This window comes from Platalea leucorodia (genome assembly GCF_965183815.1).
Source record: "Platalea leucorodia genome assembly, chromosome: 14".
Classification (NCBI taxonomy): Eukaryota; Metazoa; Chordata; class Aves; order Pelecaniformes; family Threskiornithidae; genus Platalea; species Platalea leucorodia.
In genome coordinates, this window is record NC_138836.1 from 5,301,515 (window position 1) to 5,320,426 (window position 18,912).

General features: G+C 46.7%; 2 protein-coding genes across 4 annotated transcripts in view; one reads left to right on the top strand and one right to left on the bottom strand.

Annotated features, from left to right (window-relative positions):
• The window catches only part of TBC1D16 (TBC1 domain family member 16), a 33,054-nt gene extending 28,319 nt beyond the window's left edge, over nucleotides 1-4,735 (bottom strand). For all 3 annotated transcript variants that reach the window (XM_082326861.1, XM_082326862.1, XM_082326860.1), the window contains exon 1: nucleotides 4,624-4,735. The gene's annotated coding sequence lies outside the window, so the exon portion shown is untranslated. The remainder of the gene's footprint in view (nucleotides 1-4,623) is intronic.
• Nucleotides 4,736-5,408: 673 nt separating this feature from the next.
• Nucleotides 5,409-18,020, top strand: CCDC40 (coiled-coil domain 40 molecular ruler complex subunit; the record flags this gene model as incomplete). Its single annotated transcript, XM_082326539.1, has 19 exons — nucleotides 5,409-5,447; nucleotides 6,151-6,282; nucleotides 6,683-6,854; nucleotides 7,016-7,206; nucleotides 7,728-7,811; nucleotides 7,900-8,119; nucleotides 8,972-9,129; nucleotides 9,996-10,118; nucleotides 10,487-10,608; nucleotides 11,351-11,594; nucleotides 11,703-11,885; nucleotides 13,200-13,445; nucleotides 14,215-14,428; nucleotides 14,965-15,134; nucleotides 15,258-15,349; nucleotides 15,929-16,049; nucleotides 16,581-16,769; nucleotides 17,010-17,168; nucleotides 17,775-18,020. The coding sequence occupies exons 1-19, from the start codon at nucleotides 5,442-5,444 to the stop codon at nucleotides 18,018-18,020; spliced, it is 3,072 nt and encodes a 1,023-aa protein (XP_082182665.1). The 5' UTR covers nucleotides 5,409-5,441.
• Nucleotides 18,021-18,912: the final 892 nt, after the last annotated feature.

Here is an 18,912-nt window from a genome sequence, read left to right on the forward strand (position 1 = left end):
GGGTCACCACGTTTTGTGGGCAGCAGAGTCTGCTCAGCTGTGCCCCATTGCTGTCAAGACTGAAAGCAGCCTAGATATCCAGACCTTTAGCTAAATGTCAGCTATTTCATCAGGAATCTAAAAGCGCAAAACCTGCACATGCAAGGGAGGAAGGTGGTATCAGGCGGCTGTGGCTGTTGGCCACAGAATGCTCCCTCAGAAAACAGGAGCGAGCTTTTCCTACTAAGGACAGCAGATGGAGATGCACGTGTGAAGCACGAGCTTGTGTGATGTCCTACTGCAGCTCCCCAGGGGCTCTCAGGAACGCAGGCAGAGGTGCAGAACTTCTCTGCCAACAGAGGCAACATTTAATTAGCTTTTACTTAGCAGAGAAAGAACAAAGCAACAGGTAAAAGATCAAAAGCTGCTCCCTGGAAAGCAGGAGGAATTTAAAGGGAAATATCACTTTGATCCTGCAGAACACCTGTTGCTTCAGCACTGCCTTGATGTGCAGGTGGACGGCACTGCAGGTATGCGCACGCGGGCTGGGAAGAGGGAACAAAAAAAAGGACAGGAGGTGAAGAATATGATGTCCTGCCAGCATAGAAAATTAGTCTGTTGCGTTTGTCTTGCAGAAGAGCTATGCATCAGAAATCAGAGACCATTACAATGCTGCAAACTAACAGCCAAATATACTGGGATATATAAATATCATCAGCAAGACTCAAATTAATCCTTTCACCATTGCCACAGGCTAGGGAATTCTGCGTAGCTTTGGTTGCAGCATTAAAGAAAAACAGATATAAGTCACTGGACAGTTTCAGGGAGAATGACAAGAGTGATCTGGGGCATGGAAAGAGATTGCCAAGGGAAGATTAAAGAAAGGGAAATGTATTAGAAGTCTTCATACATGTGAATTGTCACTGCCAGAAAAAGGAAGAGCTGTCTATGGAGGAAAGAAGTAGTAGGGCAATTGAACTGTGGCAAGGAATATCTGGTTTAGTCATTCTAATGGCAGGCGTGGGGCAACCTGAAGAGGCCGTTTCCATCACTGGGGGGTTTCCAAAGACAGGCCACAGAAACAGATAGGCAGTTGGTCCCAGCTAGGGCCAGGTGATGGACTGGACCTCTGAAGGTCATCTACTCTATTCATACAACCCTAAAAGTCTCTGAAACACAGCTTGTGAATGTGCCTCTCCTTCCCAGAAGCCAGGAGTTCATACCATACAAACCAGCAGGTAACAAAAAGACCCAATCTGCAGGGTTTGCTCTATTCTGAGCCCTCTTCTGTGTGGGACAACGTCTGCACACACAGTCCCCGGGGCCTGGGGCGTGAGGAGAAGCAGGTATTGCTGCTGCCTCTTGCATGAGCTCGGGTAGACAGGCGAGAACTGTCCTACAGCTAAGTCAGCATTAAATTAGCACCATTCAAAAAATGTATTTTTCATATTAATTTTCTATTTATCCCCTGATCTGAAGGGATTCTTTTCAATGTGGCAGAGACAACCCAGCTCTCCAGAAGCTGCAGCACTGAATTAGCTGATCAGCTCTTGCTGAGTGCCAATATTTATTAAGCACACATACATTTTCTTCTCCCACACATCAACTGTCGCCACTAAAAATCTTTGCTACAGCTACCGAGTCTGTTCGCACAGCCCCTGGCTGCTCTCCCAGTCAATGCCAGCACTTCTCAGCTACATGAGATCTCACAAACGTGCTGGGGAGCCAACTCCTGAAATCACCCCAGGAGCCTCTTCACAAGAGCCTGGCCAGTTCCAGCCAGCAGCATCTCAAATAACACCGGCTGCTCGCCTCTCTTAGAAATGCCCTTCCCCTTTTTGCAAACCGACCAACAACAAAATCCTGTTTGGCTTGGCAGATCGCACCCTCACCTTGGCAGACGCTGCTGGACCAAATGTTGCTGCCTCCGGTTGCACAAGATTCCTGTATTCTGGCGAAGGAGGGCAATGCAGGGCTCCGGCGCAAGCTGACACAGGCTCCAGCACGTTATTCCCGGTCTGTGCAGCAGACGCTGACACCCGAGCGGTTCATGAGCACACAAGGCAACAAGGCTTCTCTCACAAATAAATTTAGCCCATAGAGGCATATGACAGCCTGCGCTTTGGGGTCTGCTGGAGCCGACAAGTCACACTGCTGAGCACTTTGTGCCTGGCAGTAGGTCTTGCAGCTCCAAGGGCAAATTTGCTGTGCAAGAGTTTAACAGCCTTACAAGCAAAATAAGCCAAGCTACAGGGCTCTTGAAGCGAAACACGAGACCTACGGCATGTCTGGGCACAGAGGAGAAACAAGAGCTGTCAAACACCAGCACCAGATTTAAGCATGAAATGCCTTAAGTAAGGAAAACGCAACAGGCTTTTTTTCTTTTTTGCCCTCAAGAACTTAAATTCGATTTTACGTATTTAAGGAGCACAGAGTCACTGCACCGGGGAGATCTCAAACACTGCAGAAGTTCCTGCCTCTTCTTCTCCTTGGGAAAAGCAAATGCAGGGTTTGCATCTCTGGTAGCTCAAGCACAGGTTACAGCGCGCTGGAAGGCAGAGAGACCGGAGACGGAGTACAGGAGCCTGGGAGTCAGGACTCGCAGCTTCTTTCCAGTCCTTTTCTGGATTTTCTGTGCAACTCTCAGCTAGTCACTCACTTGATCCATACTTCTCTATGTATACGTGAGAGCCCTTCCAATGACCTTCCCTTTGTATTGCAATACCTCTACATTAGGGGGGAGAAATAAAAAAAAAAGCTTTCAAAACTACTAGCTATTAGCTGGAGCTATTTAAGATGACCTAGCCAAATCAAGGAAAAAAGTTTACCATAGGGAGCCAGTCTGAAGTCATCCCATTTCATGGGGAGAATTATGTAGGTCACCAAAAAGTCTTTCATTCCTGACCGCTGCTGCAGCAGTGGCACGCAGAGTACAGAGTAAAGCAAAAGTAACAGCAGTCACCAGCGAAGGCTGAAATCCTGACACTCGCACAACTCCAATTCCAGTCACTTCAGTGGAACAGATTTCGCTCAGACGCATCTCAGTGGAGAAGGTAAAAAAGGGACAGCAGACTAAATACTGCAAGTTTGTGACTCAGAGATAAAAAGGGAAATTAAATGCTATCATCGGAGCCTGCCTGCTGCTCCCCGCCACACCTGCTTAGGCATAAAAAAAGCAAACAAAAAGCTTACCAGCCCTCCAGCACTAAAAGTCAAACCACAACACACGGTTTAGTGCTGAGAAATTATTTGTGCCATACGTCCCTCCGTCCCAAGATTAAACATCATTTCATATTACTTCACTGCAGCGCTTGTGCAGTAGGTAACACTTTTACGGCTTTTTATTTCCAGCGCCCGGTAGCTGTGGCCTGATAACGCTCACAGGACTAGATCCCTAAATATCAGCAGCTAAAAATTCCCAGGAACCTGGTTTCACAGCTGAATTGATGAACTAATTGCAAAGTCTTTTCTTAATACGACAGACATCAGACCATGCGTCTCTGTGACTTTGAAATAGTCTCCTTTTCACCCTGCCACAGGCAGGGCCATGGCCCCCTTCCTTCTTGCCTGCTGGACAGAGAAAGCAATGCTCTGCCCCATCCCGGCTCTCCAGCTTTACACCAACCGCACAGCGAGACATACAGAATAAACCCAGATATTCAGCAAATCCAATGCGGGGTCAGAGAAGTAGCTTTCAGAGACTGCTCTGCTTTTAGCCAAGTTATCACCAGAACGAGAACAAGCTCCTCTAAGCCTACAAACCTAAAGGAGGCTTCTACAAAAGAAGCAGCAAGCCCAAGATCTTTACCCTGAGGTGTCCGGGTCTTAACGTTTCTACTGTTTTCTCTTAAAAGATCTTTCACTTTTATTACTTCCTAGTCAGAGCGGCAACTAAGAACATAATACCTTTGCAAGACAAGCTACCAGTCCGAGAACAGAAAAGACGGGCAGACCTCAGAGAGGAAGAAGCAGAGTTATTTCACAGAGTGTCAGCAACACAGCGAGCAATATATCAACACATAATCCCTGCCCTGCAGCGCCTGAAGGCCATACATCAAATAATTGCCAAGGATCCAGACCATCCATCTTCATGCCTCCGCTGATAACAGAGCTCAGCGAAGGGAGAGGTAGATATTGGGGTAATTTGAGAGAAGATCACCCCCCCCAAAAAGTAAGGAAATCATAACATTACTCCAGCTGTACGTAGCCACTCCAAAATAGCAGGAGGTAGAGTTTGAGAGCTGTTTGGCACGCTGCTTTCTGCCAGCCCCGAGCCGGCAGCATCCCGCCCGCCTCCCCCGCGGCCCTCCACGCAGCGGGGCGCGTCCGGCGTGGGGCTCCGGCAGGCAGCAGCGGCGGGGGGGGGCGTAGGAAGGGAAGACAAAGAACGGGATGAAAAAACGGCTGCGTGACCAGGGTGCCGGGCAGGACACCCGGGTGCCTCGTCCCCTTCACCGGGCACGAACACGCGTGACGAGCAGCCGGCCCGGGTGGGCTGGGGCAGCCGCCGCGGAGCTCAGCCGGGCCCCCGCTGCCGCCCACCGCAGCCCAGGAGCGCGGCCCCGGCCCGGCCCCGCCGCACGGAGCCGGCGTTACACGCGGCGCTACACGGAGCGACGCCCCGCCCGGCCCCGGCGCTTTTACCGGTAAAGACGAGCCCGGGGAAACTTCTGGCGGCTCCCGCGGCTGGACGGACCCCACCGGCCCCGGGCGGGCTCCGAACCACCGGGCCCTGCGCGGGGGCCGCTGCCACCGCCCCGCTCCGCCCGGCCCGGCCCGGCCCGGCCCGGCGGGGGTGCGCCCGCCCCGCGGCCCCGCCCCGCCCGCCGCCGGTGTGACCCGGGGCTGCGCGGCAGCCGCCTCAGGCGGGGCCGGCTCTGCGAGGGAAGGGCGAAGAGGGAACCCCCAGCACAGCACAGCACGCCCCGCCCGGCGCCGTTACCTGCTGCCCCGCACCGGGGCTGGCGCGGCCATGGCGGCCCGGACGCCGCGGGCCTCGCCCGAGCCCGGCGGGCTGAGGTAGCGTGGCCTGAGGTAGTGCGGCCCGAGCCCCCCCCCCCCCCACCTCCCTCACGGACTGAGGTGGTGCTGTCCCAGTTCCCCCCCCCCCTCTGCGGGGTGAGGTGGTGCGGCCCGCAGCGCTCACGTGACCGGGTGTTGACGCGTCGCCTGGCAACGGGAAGATGGTGCAACCGGTGGCGGGTGAGTGCGGGGCCCCGCCGCGGCCTGGTACCGCCCGGCCCGGTACCGCCCGGCCTCCCCGGTCCCCTCTGTGCCTGGGCCCAGCCCGGCGGGCCCCGGGGAGCTGGTACTCATTCTCTCTCTCCTGCGGGACGCTCTGGTTGCAGGCAGAGGCCAGCCGCAGCACCATGGAACAGGCCCCCGGTGCCGCAGCAGAGGGATCTGGGCTGGAATTCGGCTCCGCTGAGCGCGATATAATCAGAGTTCCGTCACATCTTGCTATGGAGGTGATTTCCTTTGAAACGGTCACAGGACAGCATGTTCCCGTGCGTTCCTTACAGACTGACATCTTCGTGGAAGCAATTTCAATAGGAAGAAGTAAAACAAGCAAGCACTTATTGCAGTCCTGCCCTGCGTGTTAGAAAAAAAGCCACTACAAATTTAGTAACTGTCCTGTGTGTCAGCAGCATCTTGAAGCAGGTGTTTCTCACTCAGTTCTTAGATAGCACGTTCCTGCTGTAGACACTTTAAAAAGGAATTTCTCCACATTTCATAGATGCACGTACTCGGGCTCTTTCTGCGAGTTGTTGGTGATAAGTTTTTTTTTCTTCTGTTGGTCCTGTACAATATTTGAATTTGGCAAATGATGATATGGAATAACACAGTGTCTCTTTAAAAAGAAAGAAGAGAATAATTTGGCTATGTGTAGTGCAAGCTGGAAGACTTTCTTTAATAAAGCCCTAAGGGCGTTTTTTTGTTTAAATAGATGCAAGCTAGAAACCCATGTGAAATTAAAAGTGGCGTGTAGAATTTTGGTCAGGATCTCTACTATCTTAAGGCTAGCTGGGTGACTGTTTTTGCAAATGAGATTAAACTTCTGTACCCTGTGACCAAAAAACAGTTGTTACAATGCCGTAGCATTAACATTAAAGAAAGTACACAAGCCGTTATAATGCTGCTGTTCTGCTTTTTGCCTGTGTTGTACGCTAGGCAATAGAGGCAGAGAATGGGAACAACAATGAAGAGGAAGAGTCTGTGCCTCTGGAGGAGCAAGAAGAGACATTTCCCCCAGCAGAAAGAGGAGTCTATGGAGCTACAGGGCTGTTCGTTGGTTCTGCAGAAGTGAGACACTATAGTAATATATATAATCTTATCCACAGAATGCATGACCAGTATTTGTAACTTCAGATTCTCCTGTTGCAGTTTTATTGCTGTAAACACAAAACCAATCAGAACTGGAACAGAGAGCAGCTAATTGATCAAGCACGAAGTATACAAAAACTCTGACAAAACTGGAGAGGTTCCTTTGTTGTGTCATATATGTGTAAAGTTGTTTGGTTTTTTTTTTTGTACGGAGTGATACAGCTTTCCCAGTATATCTGTGCTGATTTTAGAACATGGCCCTCCTGTTGATTCTTTGTCTGCATTGTCCATGTCTCATGATGACAAAAATAAGCAGATTTTTAGGGGCAAATAGAGTTAGATTGAAAAGCTCTTTCAGATGATGGATCTTATGTTTCAGGAAAAATCTCCTGAGACTTTCTCGGACAAAGTGGAATTAGACGGGTGTCCTCCTGAATGGGGTGACATGGAGCAGCCAATAACAGACAGAGGAAACCCTTCCCGTACGTCTTCAGGGGCTCCTCTGCAGGCATCTGCGTTGTCAGTGGAGTCCAACAGCCGCACAGAGTCAGGTATCATTCAGTTCCTTATTAACAGTACAATACTCGATACCTTCTATCAAGCACAGTTTCTAGTTTTCTCCCTTTCTGATCACTGTTAATCCAGCTGGAATCATAATTCTATGAAATCTAAGTCTTTATCTTTTTCTTTTTTTTTGGGGGGTGGGGTCCAGGTAACATTGGAGAACCCATTTCTCTCTATTCAGAGTCTGCCTTTGAGCAATTTGGTCAGCTTACTAGTGAGCATGGTGGCCAAAGATGGGAAAAGGAATGCCAGCAGCATGGAACTGAGGAACATGAAATAAGCAGAAGAAGCGAAGAAAACGCAGAAGAAAGAGAACTGGTTGTCCTGGATCCAGAACATGTAAGAAGTCCTCAGATCTTGTCATTCTTCTTTGCAGACTTGATTTTTTTATTTGTATAAAATGTGCGAGGTAAATTGTAAGCAGTGGCTTAGCTGTATGCTGAAACTACAGGTTTAGAAACAGCTTTTGCAAAAGTACTAACTCCTGAACGTGTTTGTCCCTCAATATTAACCCCAAAGTTGCAGGTTCAGAAGCGCACTGCAGGAGGGCAAATCTGATACTCTTCAGGACTCCTGAAAGAGAAGCACTTGCAGCAGGAGTGAGTGGACGGGTTCTCAGATGTAGCCCTTCCTATATGTTTCTGACTTTCAAATATTCTCAGCAGTCACTTTCTGATGTCAACAAATACCCGCTATATAACTCTTCTCACTTGTTATAGTGAGTGTAGCTAAAATAAGAATGCAAGTGCCTATGGCAGAAAATACGATGTTTTATTTAATAGTGGGAGTAGCAGCAAGGTTTCTTCATAATTTATTTACACAAGTCTGTTAAAGTTTATCAACATCATGCTTCTTTACAGCCTCTGATGAGAAGATTCCAGGCTGCCCTGAAGAATTACCTTACTAAGCAGATGGAAAAAGTGAACCTAGAGCTTCAGGAACTGGTATGCGGCATTCTTTCTTTGCCTTCCCACAGCAGCCCATCCCTGTCCAAGCTGAAGTGAGACGGCTGATTTCCTCTTGTGTTTGCAGAGAACAGCAACAAAGAAGGGCAAAGCACAGAGAGAAGAGCTTGGGGTGATTCTTTATGGGGCGCAGCAGCAGCTGGCCCATCTGCAGATGGAACTGGAGAAGAGCCATGACCGCTGTTCTCAGGCGGCCACAGCACGTCAGCAGCTGGAAGAGGAACTGGAGGGCCTCAGGCTTGCTTACAAGAAAATGTGTCAGAACACAGATGATGAACGCAAGAAAGGTGACCGAGGCCGTCCTTGCAATATTTCCTAGTTCTAGTACTGTGTGGAGAAATGAATTTGAATGTAAAAGTCAAGCACTGGATTGAAAAATACAGTAAAATTAATCAGGAATAATGCACTCATTGAAAAATTTCACAGATATTCCTCGTTGCCATATAATTTCTATTGTTTCTAAGACCATGATGCTACGTTGTACTTCTAAGAAGGCCTTTAGGACTAAAACTAAAACTGTTCCCGGCAGGTAGGCTGTTCTGTGACTTAGCAGGAGGAAAATTCCCATCGCTCTGTTACGTTTGCCTGTGTTTCTGTAAGGGTCTGATGAGATTGCAAAGGCCGTAGGTCATTAGGGGCATCCAGGAGTATGAGAGCACCATCCATGTGGCAGCCCATTCCAGCCAAAGAAATGGTCTTGGCTCATTCTTTTTGTGTTGCAGACATTTCGATAGGAAACAGTAAAACAATTGCAATGGCAAGGATAGCTAAGCGTTAAAATAAATTGCCTAGGAAGTTTTTGCAGATTATTGAAAAAATTAGAGAAGCATTCAACAGACTGAGAAAGAGACAGTTCTGGTTTGGGGCAGAGGAGTGGATTCACAGCCTCCTGAGGCTGCTGCTTTGATTTCCTGGGATTCTGTGTGCTGGGAATCAAGGAATCACCAAGATTTTTAGCTTTGCTGGTGGAGCTATACTGCCAAGCTGATGTAAATCCTCATTTCAGGAAGGGCTGCTTTAGCTGGTAGGTGTGCGGGTTTTGCTTTGGGTGCTTGTATATTTCTTTCCCTTTTATCTCTGTTTAAAGTGTATCCTACAAACATACTTCTCTGTAAATATTTTTCTTCCTGCCTCCCCAGTTTCTGCAATGCAGACCCAGATTGAAAACCTGGCCTTGCATCTCTTCTACATGCAGAATATGGATCAGGATATGCGTCATAATATTTTACTAATGAAACAGTCGACAAAGAAGGCTGAGGCAGAGAAGGTCCAGGCTGAAGTGGAAAAGAAAAAACAGGTATCAAGTAAAACTATCGTCTTTCAAATAAATAAATACAGCTGACAGTTTGTGGTGAGTCTTGGAGGACATGCTGCCTTGTCAGAAGGAAGGCTATAGTGACTGAATCATGGAAGATGTGTGGGGATATTTTTCCCAAATAAGTGAAAAAACCCTACTTTTTCTAAAAGTGGGAAAAATCCCCACCACCAAGATAGTGGCATGTACTGCCCAAAGGTTTTTGACAGACCTAGCGAATAGTGAATCAGACCTAGTGACAGACATAGCGAATCACTCTTCACTCAAGCAAAGGGGGTGTGGGGGCAGAAAGACATTTAGTGAGGAAGTATCGTATGTTCAAGTCTCGAGAATTATTCGGAGTCACAACGAGTTTCACAATGAAAAGTGAACTTTGAAAATGAACTGAGCCGGTTGGCGTGCTGGAGCTCCCTCTGCTGCCTTCTGCTTGCAGCAGGACACAGACTGATTATTATTAATGCAAAATTGCATGCAAACAGTTGAAATCAGATGGATTTAGACGTTTTTTAACAAAGGATTTTAAAACGTCAAGTATTAAGATTCCCAGCTGCTGGAGAGGTGGCACAATATAATCCATGCTAACAGGAATGAATGCTGCTTCAGGTCTTAAGTATCAATTTACTACTGCAAACGGAATAATAAAAAATCAGCAAAGAAGGTCTCGTTCTCTCGAAAGTTGTCACATTCATGAGTCATTTGTATATGAATGGAAAAGTTTCAGTAGGAATCAAATCAAATCCAGTCGCCAATTTAAACCCTTTTCTAGCCTATGCTATTCTTGTAGAATAGAGTTGGTTAAGACTGAGAGTACATTGCTCGTCCTGAACTGTTTGGCTCTGACTCTTTAGGATCTGCTAGTAGACCGCTTAACAAGAAAAGCCTACGAACTACAAGAACAGATTGCTCTGTTTGAAGCTCAGTTTGTGGCCCAGGCAGAGGACACAAAAGTAACTCGGCAAGCAGTAAATGAGGTAGGAGGGTGCTTTTTTTGCTTCTGGTTAGTATTTCCCTGTGGAAGGACTGACCACTTTGGCTCATGCTCACGTGGTATGTACAATCTAGGCCAGAGTTGTATGGTTCGTTCCTGTTTGCAGAAACGAAGACTTTTTTTTTTCTTCCCCTGAAGAATTGCCTGTAAATCACTTCCTCCCCCACTCTCTCGGCATGTTTTTTCCTTGCAGACCTATGCTTTGTGGTCTGGTGCAACAATAAACTAGACACATATTAGTTGAAGCTGTTCCTGCCCATCATATTATGAACAGAAGAAAAATACTGCATTGTAACATGAATTTGGTTTTTCAGCACAGTATAGATTGTCTACCAACTCTCTCTTCCCTAGGCTTGTATGGAGGTACAGGCTATTAACATGGAGAAGAAGCAATTGATGAACCACTGGAAGAGCAGCTTGGCTGGAATGAAGCAAAGAGATGAGGCCTATACTGCCACACAAGAGTTGCTGAGGTATGGTATCTGAAAACGGTCTCAGGAGAGACCTCAAATAATTTGGACAGGAGGGATTCTAAAAGGGGCAGGACGTCTTCTCTCAAGTGTATTACCGTACGTGCAGGATATGTCAGACAGAACGTTTGCTGCTCTAAAGCACATAATAAGGTTAAAGGAGAGGAAGTACAGTTCTTTGTAACTATTTTCTTTATCCAAAACACAACTCTGCCTCGAAATGTGTGGTTATTTTAAAGCTGTTTAGAATTTTTCCATTCATATTTTATTCCTTTAAAAGAGTTCCTTTGCCTTTGCAACATCTCTCAATCCAAAGACCTAGAGAGTGAGAAGGATTTATCTATCACTTTCGGTTAGGATTTTGTGATGCCTCTAGAAATCTTCAGGAAAACCTCCCTGTTGTTGCCAAAAGAAGTGTTTATTTGGTCTGGAGTCTTAAAACTTGACTGATTCTCTGAGAACATAGAATACACTTTTATATGGTGGCATCCTGGTAAGAATGGGGGGCTGGGGACAGAACTGAAAGAAGGAATTAATTTTCCTACATACGTTTCCTTTTAAATCTTAATGCCTCCATCCATCTTCTGATGACTCTGCACTGTCACAGCAGACTAGCCTTTATAAAGATCTTCCTTCTTGGTCAGTTGTTGCTTCAATAGCATTTTTGAAAAGAGGAATTTGTAGATGACCGTTCAGCACATGAATCAATCCCTGTGATGATTTTCCATCCTCTTTGCCTCTCCAGCAAGTACAGACATGACCTCAAGTCCCTAGAAACGGACATCCATGGCTGTAGAAAGTCAATCAGGAAGGAGGAGGAGAGGAATGAGTTGCTTGTCACCATTCTGAGCCGTTCACAGAACAATGCCAACACAACAAAGAAACTGATTGCCCAGTGCCTTTCAAGGCAGGAGGCCCTGAAGGTTGAATCTGGCACCTATACTCGCATTCTCCATGAGACAGAGCAGGCCCTCACCAGGACCAAGATGGTGAGAAGAGTTCCTTGGAAGAAGAATCCTTTTGAATTGGTCACAGGTATTTAATCCCCTTCCCCAAACAGTTGTAGTGATCCTGTCTCTGTCTTCCCTACCTTTTAGGACCAAGCTGCTCGTCTGAATGAGTTGCTGTCCATCAGTAAGGATATAGAGAAAGGGACTGACGCAAAAGAGCAGATGGAGAATGAAATCATGGCAAAGCTTCAGGACCAGATGATGTCCAGCAAAGCCACAAAGCACTTCTCACAGCTGGCTGCAAAACTTCACAGGAGAAAAACAGATCTGGTATGGTATCTCTTCTGTTTGGGAGGGCAGGGGAAGGAAACAGCCTAGAGCAGTGTTTCTCAAGTGTGTTTTGTCAGTGTCTGCATTTTGTTTTTCAAGTCTACAATTGAAGCTCTGCTGGGTTTGCAATTTCAGTTTAGTTCTTCCAGTGATCTTATTGCAGGGTTCTTGTGTATGCGAGAGAGTTTGGCCAAAAGGGCCTGACACATAACATACTATTGTTTCTTTACTTAAAAAATGAGGCAGAATGATGAATCCTGGGTGTGTTTACTATAAAGTGGTTCAAGTTCTTATGTATTTCAGGAAGACAGTGGATATGTGCTACTTCTGTACTCCACATTAAATTAACTTATATCTCTATACTGCATCATGGAATGTGATACAGGCATAGTCCCAGTTTCCAAATAAGGATTACAGTCCAAGGAACAGTGAAACCAGACCCACAGTTCTTCATGGCATGATAAGTTGCTCTCTTTGGGAGTGTGTAACTGGTACAGGTAGAAAAACTAGAAGATTCAGCATAGTATTTTTCGTATTGACTTATGCGTGGGCTGGCACTAACAGAACGTGCTCACACCTCTGTATTTCCATGGGTTAGTTCAGTCTGCCCCTGGGTTTTTTAAATCAGGTCCATATCTTAAGTAACTGGAAGACTTCCAGGGTGGCTTTCACTGTGAGGAAGGCCCCTCTGCCCCCCTTTCTGACAGATAAACAAACAAGTGGATACTCTGCATCGACTCCTATTAGATGTGTTGCACAGCAGAACATAGCGCAGAGGCTAGGGACTTGGAAAAGACCAAATTGCAACCTCTCGCAGTGTGCTCCAGGCTGTGCGGAAGTAGCAGACAGGCTCTTGAAAGTTACCTGCCTGCTTCCATGCTGCGCTCAAACAAAAGGCATACCCACGCTTTCTGGCTAGTACAGTTGTGGTTAGGTGAGGGAAGTGTTCGTCAGGCATGGTGCAGAAGGTACAATATAGTAATGTCCTACTACCGTTAGCCAGGTAACTAGAGACATCCAGGCAGGGAAGATAATTGCAGAAGTGATGAGTGTGGTCTCTTGAAGGGTTTTGGGATGTTTAGGCTCCTTAATGCTTTTCAACAGCCTTATGGCAGAGGTAAATATTGCTATTTCCTGTCAACAGATGGAGAAACAAAGGTACAGAGAGGGTAAGTAGCTTGCTGACAGCTTGTAGCACAGACCGGGGAGTAGAACCTAAATCCCCTGATTCCCGTGCTTTGGTAAGTAGGCATTACAAATCAATGAGTTGCTGTTGGTGACAGTAATATGTTTTCTGTCTCTTGATATTCCTAGGAGCTGCATTTTTCCAAGGTTGAGAATGATATGGCCCAGGTTATTCTGAATGCAACTCATACCAACTGCAGGCTGACAATTCTCCAAAAAACACTTTGTGAGCTGGACAAGGAAATAAAAAATATCCATGATCTGATCAGCTGCAGGGAAAGTGAGATTGCAAAGTGCAGTATCCTGACTGAGAACAAGGGAGGGGTCATCAGCCAGTACAACAAGAGGTTGGAGATGATTCTTTCTCAGCAGGGGGTACGTATGTTTATGTTTCAATCCCAAACTTGATTTTATTCTTTGTGGTGACCACAGACGCCCTTGATAAATGGAACTGCATAAGTGCTGGGTAGTTAAAACTTTCAGGCATCAGTATTGTGATTTAAAAGCTGCACTAGTTAATGTACCTGTTTACATTCGTCAAACAGTTCTTAATGCTTGCGAAGAGGAGCTGGCATTAGGGAATTGTGAAATGAGGGTGTGCCTAGCCCAGATTTCTGCAGGGAGTTGTCTACATCTGACGAAAATGTTGAATGATATTAATAATCTGGGAGTAAATAGGATCTCTTTATAAAATCTGCAAAGACTGACGAGAGGAGAATGGAACAGGCAGAGTGACTTAAGTCGCTTGATGGTTGTCCCATTCAGATGATACCCAGTTCCGTCCCTAGCACCGTGAGCTGCAAGACCTTTGTGGATACCAATGCAGAAACGATTACTGTGGCATAAGCTTCGCAAACTTTTGAATGTCCAGATGTACCTGTTGTAAGAGCTTAGGAGGCCCTCTCGCCACAGAGTCTGAGAACATTTCGCGCTCCTGTTGCGTTTATTCCTGTGAGGTCAGGAATTATTAGTCTCATCCAACTCATGGGAAATGGAGGCCAAAAGTAACTAACTGACCAAATAACAGTATAGTTGAAGTATTTAGTAGGCATCTCAGCAGTTAGACCGGCCTTCTGCAATAGTGCTATAAACAAATGCTCCAGCAGCTTCCGCCTGATTAATCTCAAACCTTGCCCTCGTACAGGGGCAAGAATTGGGACCATTGGAAATTGAGATCAACAAGCTGACCAAGCAGATCGAAGAATATAATTCTGAGGTGATAACACTACAGAAGTACTGGCTCAATCTACAGAAAGAGCTGGTGAAGTTAACACACGAACGGGAGGAACAAATAGCCTCCTTGGATATGTTAAAGAAACAGCTCACAATAATGCAGCAGAAGAAAGTACGCACTGAAAGTAAGTCATTCCCTAATTCTTTCTTAAAATGTTCATCCATGAAATGGATAAAAAAGGGAGCAAAGGCTTACAGACAGGTAATGCTAGACCTTCACCACAGAATGCCTTCAGTGCTCCTATATATGTGCGAGCAATAATACAAATGATCGCAGTATGGTTCTCGGGGGCACCTTCTGCTGTGTTGCATGTCGTTATTTCCTATAACAACTGATGCTGCTATCTTAACTGACACAGTCGAACCCTAAGTGAGCATGTCACGTGTTGCATTTCTTAAATAAAGTTTGCAAGTAGTTGGTAGGTAAGTGACCCCAGCAATGATAGCACTTTCCTTGGCCAAACCCAACTCTTTTCCACATTAGTCTCCTTCAAAACCTTACTTGATTTTTGGGCTTGACGAAAAAGGTTTTGGCTGGGTATGTGAGACACAGGTGGCTCTGCATGCAGTGTTGTCTGGTCTAATAGCAGTCTGTCACACCTTGCCTGCATTCAACCCAGTGCTCCTGCAAATTTTAAGACTTTCTTCTGTTCACCTGTAGATGAAATTCAGCAGGAAACAAAAGAACAGAAAGACATCGAACGTCACATGAGGAGCATGTCAAATGACTTGATAAAGTTGAATGTGTTGATCAACAAGAACAACAGCAGCTGCGAGGAGCTGCAATATGGCAACATTATCACAGAGAACGAGTTTGTACGCTCTCTCAAGGTACAGAGGCTTGACATCTCATTTCCAGGTCTCAACCTCCCATGCAGATCAGAGGCAAACAGTGATCCTGAAAATCTTTCTCAGTCTGACAATATTGTATTGGTTTATGCTTCTCAACTCTAGGCAGCAGAAAAAGAATCAGTTGAGATGCAGGAGAAGCACAGTCAGTTGACTGAGGAGAAGGAAAGACTCCTAAACAGCCTGGTGGAAGCAGAGTAGGTACCAGAGAAATTCTTGCTTTGTGCCACAGTCTTTGAACTTTTGTGTATTTGTCCATGTTACCTTTCTTCTCCAGTCATCAAACTGAACCAGCACCAGAAAATGTGCTTCTGTCCTTGGAGAAGATGAAAGAGTTCAATGAATTTTTGAAACGCAGAAATTGAAAGGTGCTTTAGCCGTCTCTGGAACCAGCAAGAGCTGAGATGTAACGATTCCGGCATGCTTGCGCTGGATGTTGCCAAGATCTGTATGGGAAGACTGCATGCTCTCTCCTCTGCCAGTAACTCAGAGCGAGTGTGCTGCACTGGGCAATTAATCCATCATCCCCCTGGCAGTCTGGGCTCGCTTGTTTTTACAGTCATCATGCCATTTTCTAAATTGTGAAGCTTCCTGTCTGATTTCACGCTGCTCTGTTGCTGCCCTTTTATACGTCCCGTATGCAAATTTTTAGTTTCTGCCAAACCATTCAGCACTGTGTTCAGAATCGATCTCGGGAGTGTGCTGCCACTGATGCACAGAGAGAGCATCCTCTCTGTTGTTTATAAAGGCACTGCTTTCCCTTTCTGTCATTGAAGGCATCAAATCATGCTATGGGAGAAAAAGATCCAGCTGACAAAAGAGATGCGTGCAGCGGTGGATTCTGAGACAGGACAAGGCGAAATCCAAGCCATGAGAACAGAGATTCACAGGATGCAAGTAAGCCACTGGGAAAGATGGACAGTATTGGAATGTGTTGATCAACAAGAACAACAGCGTTCTTTGTGCACGCTATGTAATAGGCTGCAGCAGAATCTAGATACACGCAGGAAGTCTATTTAAAATGTAATATGTCTGCCACCTTATTCTGTGACCCCAATTTATGAATGTTGATTACTAAATATTGCATCATCTTAACCACTGGTTAGGGAAGTCTTCTATCTTCTGGCAAAGCAACTCTTCCCTTTCATTCTCGGGATATTTCTGCTCTTCTGCTTTTGCTATTGCTAATGAATTCCAGTGAAACATTTTGAAGATTATGTTAGATGAGTTGATAATCCAGCCCTCTGCTTTCCAGATCCACACAGGGCAAACTAGGTTTGGATTTAGAGCAAATTTGGCTTGCCAAGGCTCACGCGTCACACGTATCTGGTTTATGTTGATGGGGTGTGCCACACAGAAAACTTCAGTTGGGTGCCATTTGTAACCATTCATTATTTTCAGCCTGTTTTATCTCTTGACAAATGGCAGGTCCGCTATGGCCGGCTGATGAAGCAGCAGGAGAAGATGATTTGTGATATGGAGGCATCTGTTTCTCGTAGAGAGGCGATAGCGATTCGTGGAGAGGGTCAGAACAAAACAGATAAGAAACGTATCACCAAGAGCGACTTCCACCGCAAGAAACAGGAGCTGAGAAAGAAGATCGGCGAAACCCAGAAGGTGAGCAAGTAAAGCAGGGCTGCAAGAGTTGACGTAGCCTGTATTTGCCTTGTGATGAGCGCCAGTGCGCACTTAGCACAGCCACGGGGTGTCGGTACCCAGACCCTGCACAGGTACAGCACCGCACAGGGGGCAGGCTTTGGAAACTCGTTAGAGAAAAAAAGAGTTCTGGGAAGATGGCCGGGAATGCAGGTGAACTAAAGAGCCAGAATCTGCCATTTCCTTCTCTCCATTTACTAGAACATTCAAGACTGCAACAAAACCATCCTGGAGCTGGAGAGCACCCAAGCGTCCCTTAGTGCCACCTTCTTGGAAAAGCAGCAAGAATTGTGCGGACTGCAGGCTGAGTCTGATGGCCTCCGTTCAGACGCAGAATCTCTTCGGAACAAGAAACGATGGGTGAGCGCATCTGCTTCCTTCCTGCAAGCAGGCGAGCCAAATAGAACCTGCTGCTTGCTTCTCTTGCCAGCTCCCTGTCTCTCTGTCTCACCACCATCCTGAACTGGGCATGCTTGGCATGGAATTTTAGCAACCCTTTAAGTTAACTGCACGCATTTTGAGGGCTCATAGTGGTCCTGAGTTGATGCTGCGGTTGCACCCTTAGTGAGGCAGCATTCGCCTGGAAACGTCAGCCTGAAGGACATCGTTTGTATCTTGAAAATATCTACTAGCAACTTTCCTTTGTGAGCGCTAGCTGGCTACTCGTAAGTATGTTACAAATTTGAGAGCCAGCTCAAGGTCTTGAATGAGCTCCTATGACATTTTTAAGTTGGTGAAACTCTGTCCTGGCAAGGGTTGCCTTGTATGCACGGGTATTTCTCTGATTTATGGAATTCTGTGACATGACTGTACCTCTACAGCAGGCAGAATGGGGATGCTCTTTGGCTGTTATAACGGGGACTTAGCAGTATCCTTCTTAAGAAGCCCTTCTGTTTCAAAATACGATGGTTTCAGTACCTGTGTGCAGTCTGTTGTCAAAGCAATTTCCGTTGTTGCTTTTCTCAGAACCTTTTGGAGATTGTGGCCTACCAGACACGCCAGAAGCATCTGCAGGCACTGAAGGAAGGGAAGTACACTCCCCTGTGCCGCACCGAACAAGCCTGGAGAAACGAGCAGCAGAAACTGCAGGACCGGCTCCGTACCGTCAACGCCATCGTCCACCAGATCCAGCAGGAACATCCTCAGCACCAAAGGGCTCTCCAGTGGCTCACTCAGTGCTTGGAATCCAGGCTCGGCTCGCAGGAAAACTGACAGAGACATGGACAGAACAGCTATAACCATCTATTCTTGTTCGTCTGGAGGCTGCAGGCTTTGTAAATGAGAAATATAAGAATAAATATAAAAATAAATATAAATATTTATTAAAGAGGTAGCATTGCTACTTTTTTTGTTTGTTTCTTTTTCCATTTCACCTTTGCAGCAACGGGCAGGTTCATCAGTTTCCCTGCCCCTGCTGACCTGGCCTGGCCGTCGGGGTTTGGGGGGCAGCTGCAGCCTTGACCTTCAGGCCGGGGGGGCCGCCCGGGCCCTGCTCTCCTGTTACTGGAAAGCAGCAAAATAATTCACTCTCTAAAACTTAATTTTGGAGTTTCAGAAAGCAGGCATTCTTTATTACGGTGCCGGGTAGCACTGGGGATCATTCCACCATGAGTGCTCCTCCGACTTGGTAAACTTTTGGTAATTATATACAATGAAATCATATATGTTCGTAGGCTTTCCGAGGATTCATTTACATAAACATGAGATTTCCTGGAACTTATTAACATATGTAAGTGTCCGATCTGCATGCGTAGTCATCTTCCGTGGTGGTCTTCAGGTGGTCTTTGAGGGTCTTCAGATGAAGGCTCGTAGTCTTCTTCCCTGTGTTCGCTGACTGACCTTTACTTCTGTGCAAAGTCAGTCTGGGGTCACGTATGCTATGTCCTTCCAGGTCGGTTTGTTCTGGTCTTGTGGGCATCTTGCAACTTTCTTATCTCTCTGGCTCCGCGCATCTGCTCTCCCAAGGCCGAGCTGCCCGAAGGGGGAGCGTAAGATTTACTTTCGTTTGGTTACATCTGTCGTGCAGTGAGTCCGACGACGGGAACTGATAGCTCCTACCGCTACCCGCAGGTCTCCCTCCCACCGGCTTTTGCCCCAGCCCGGG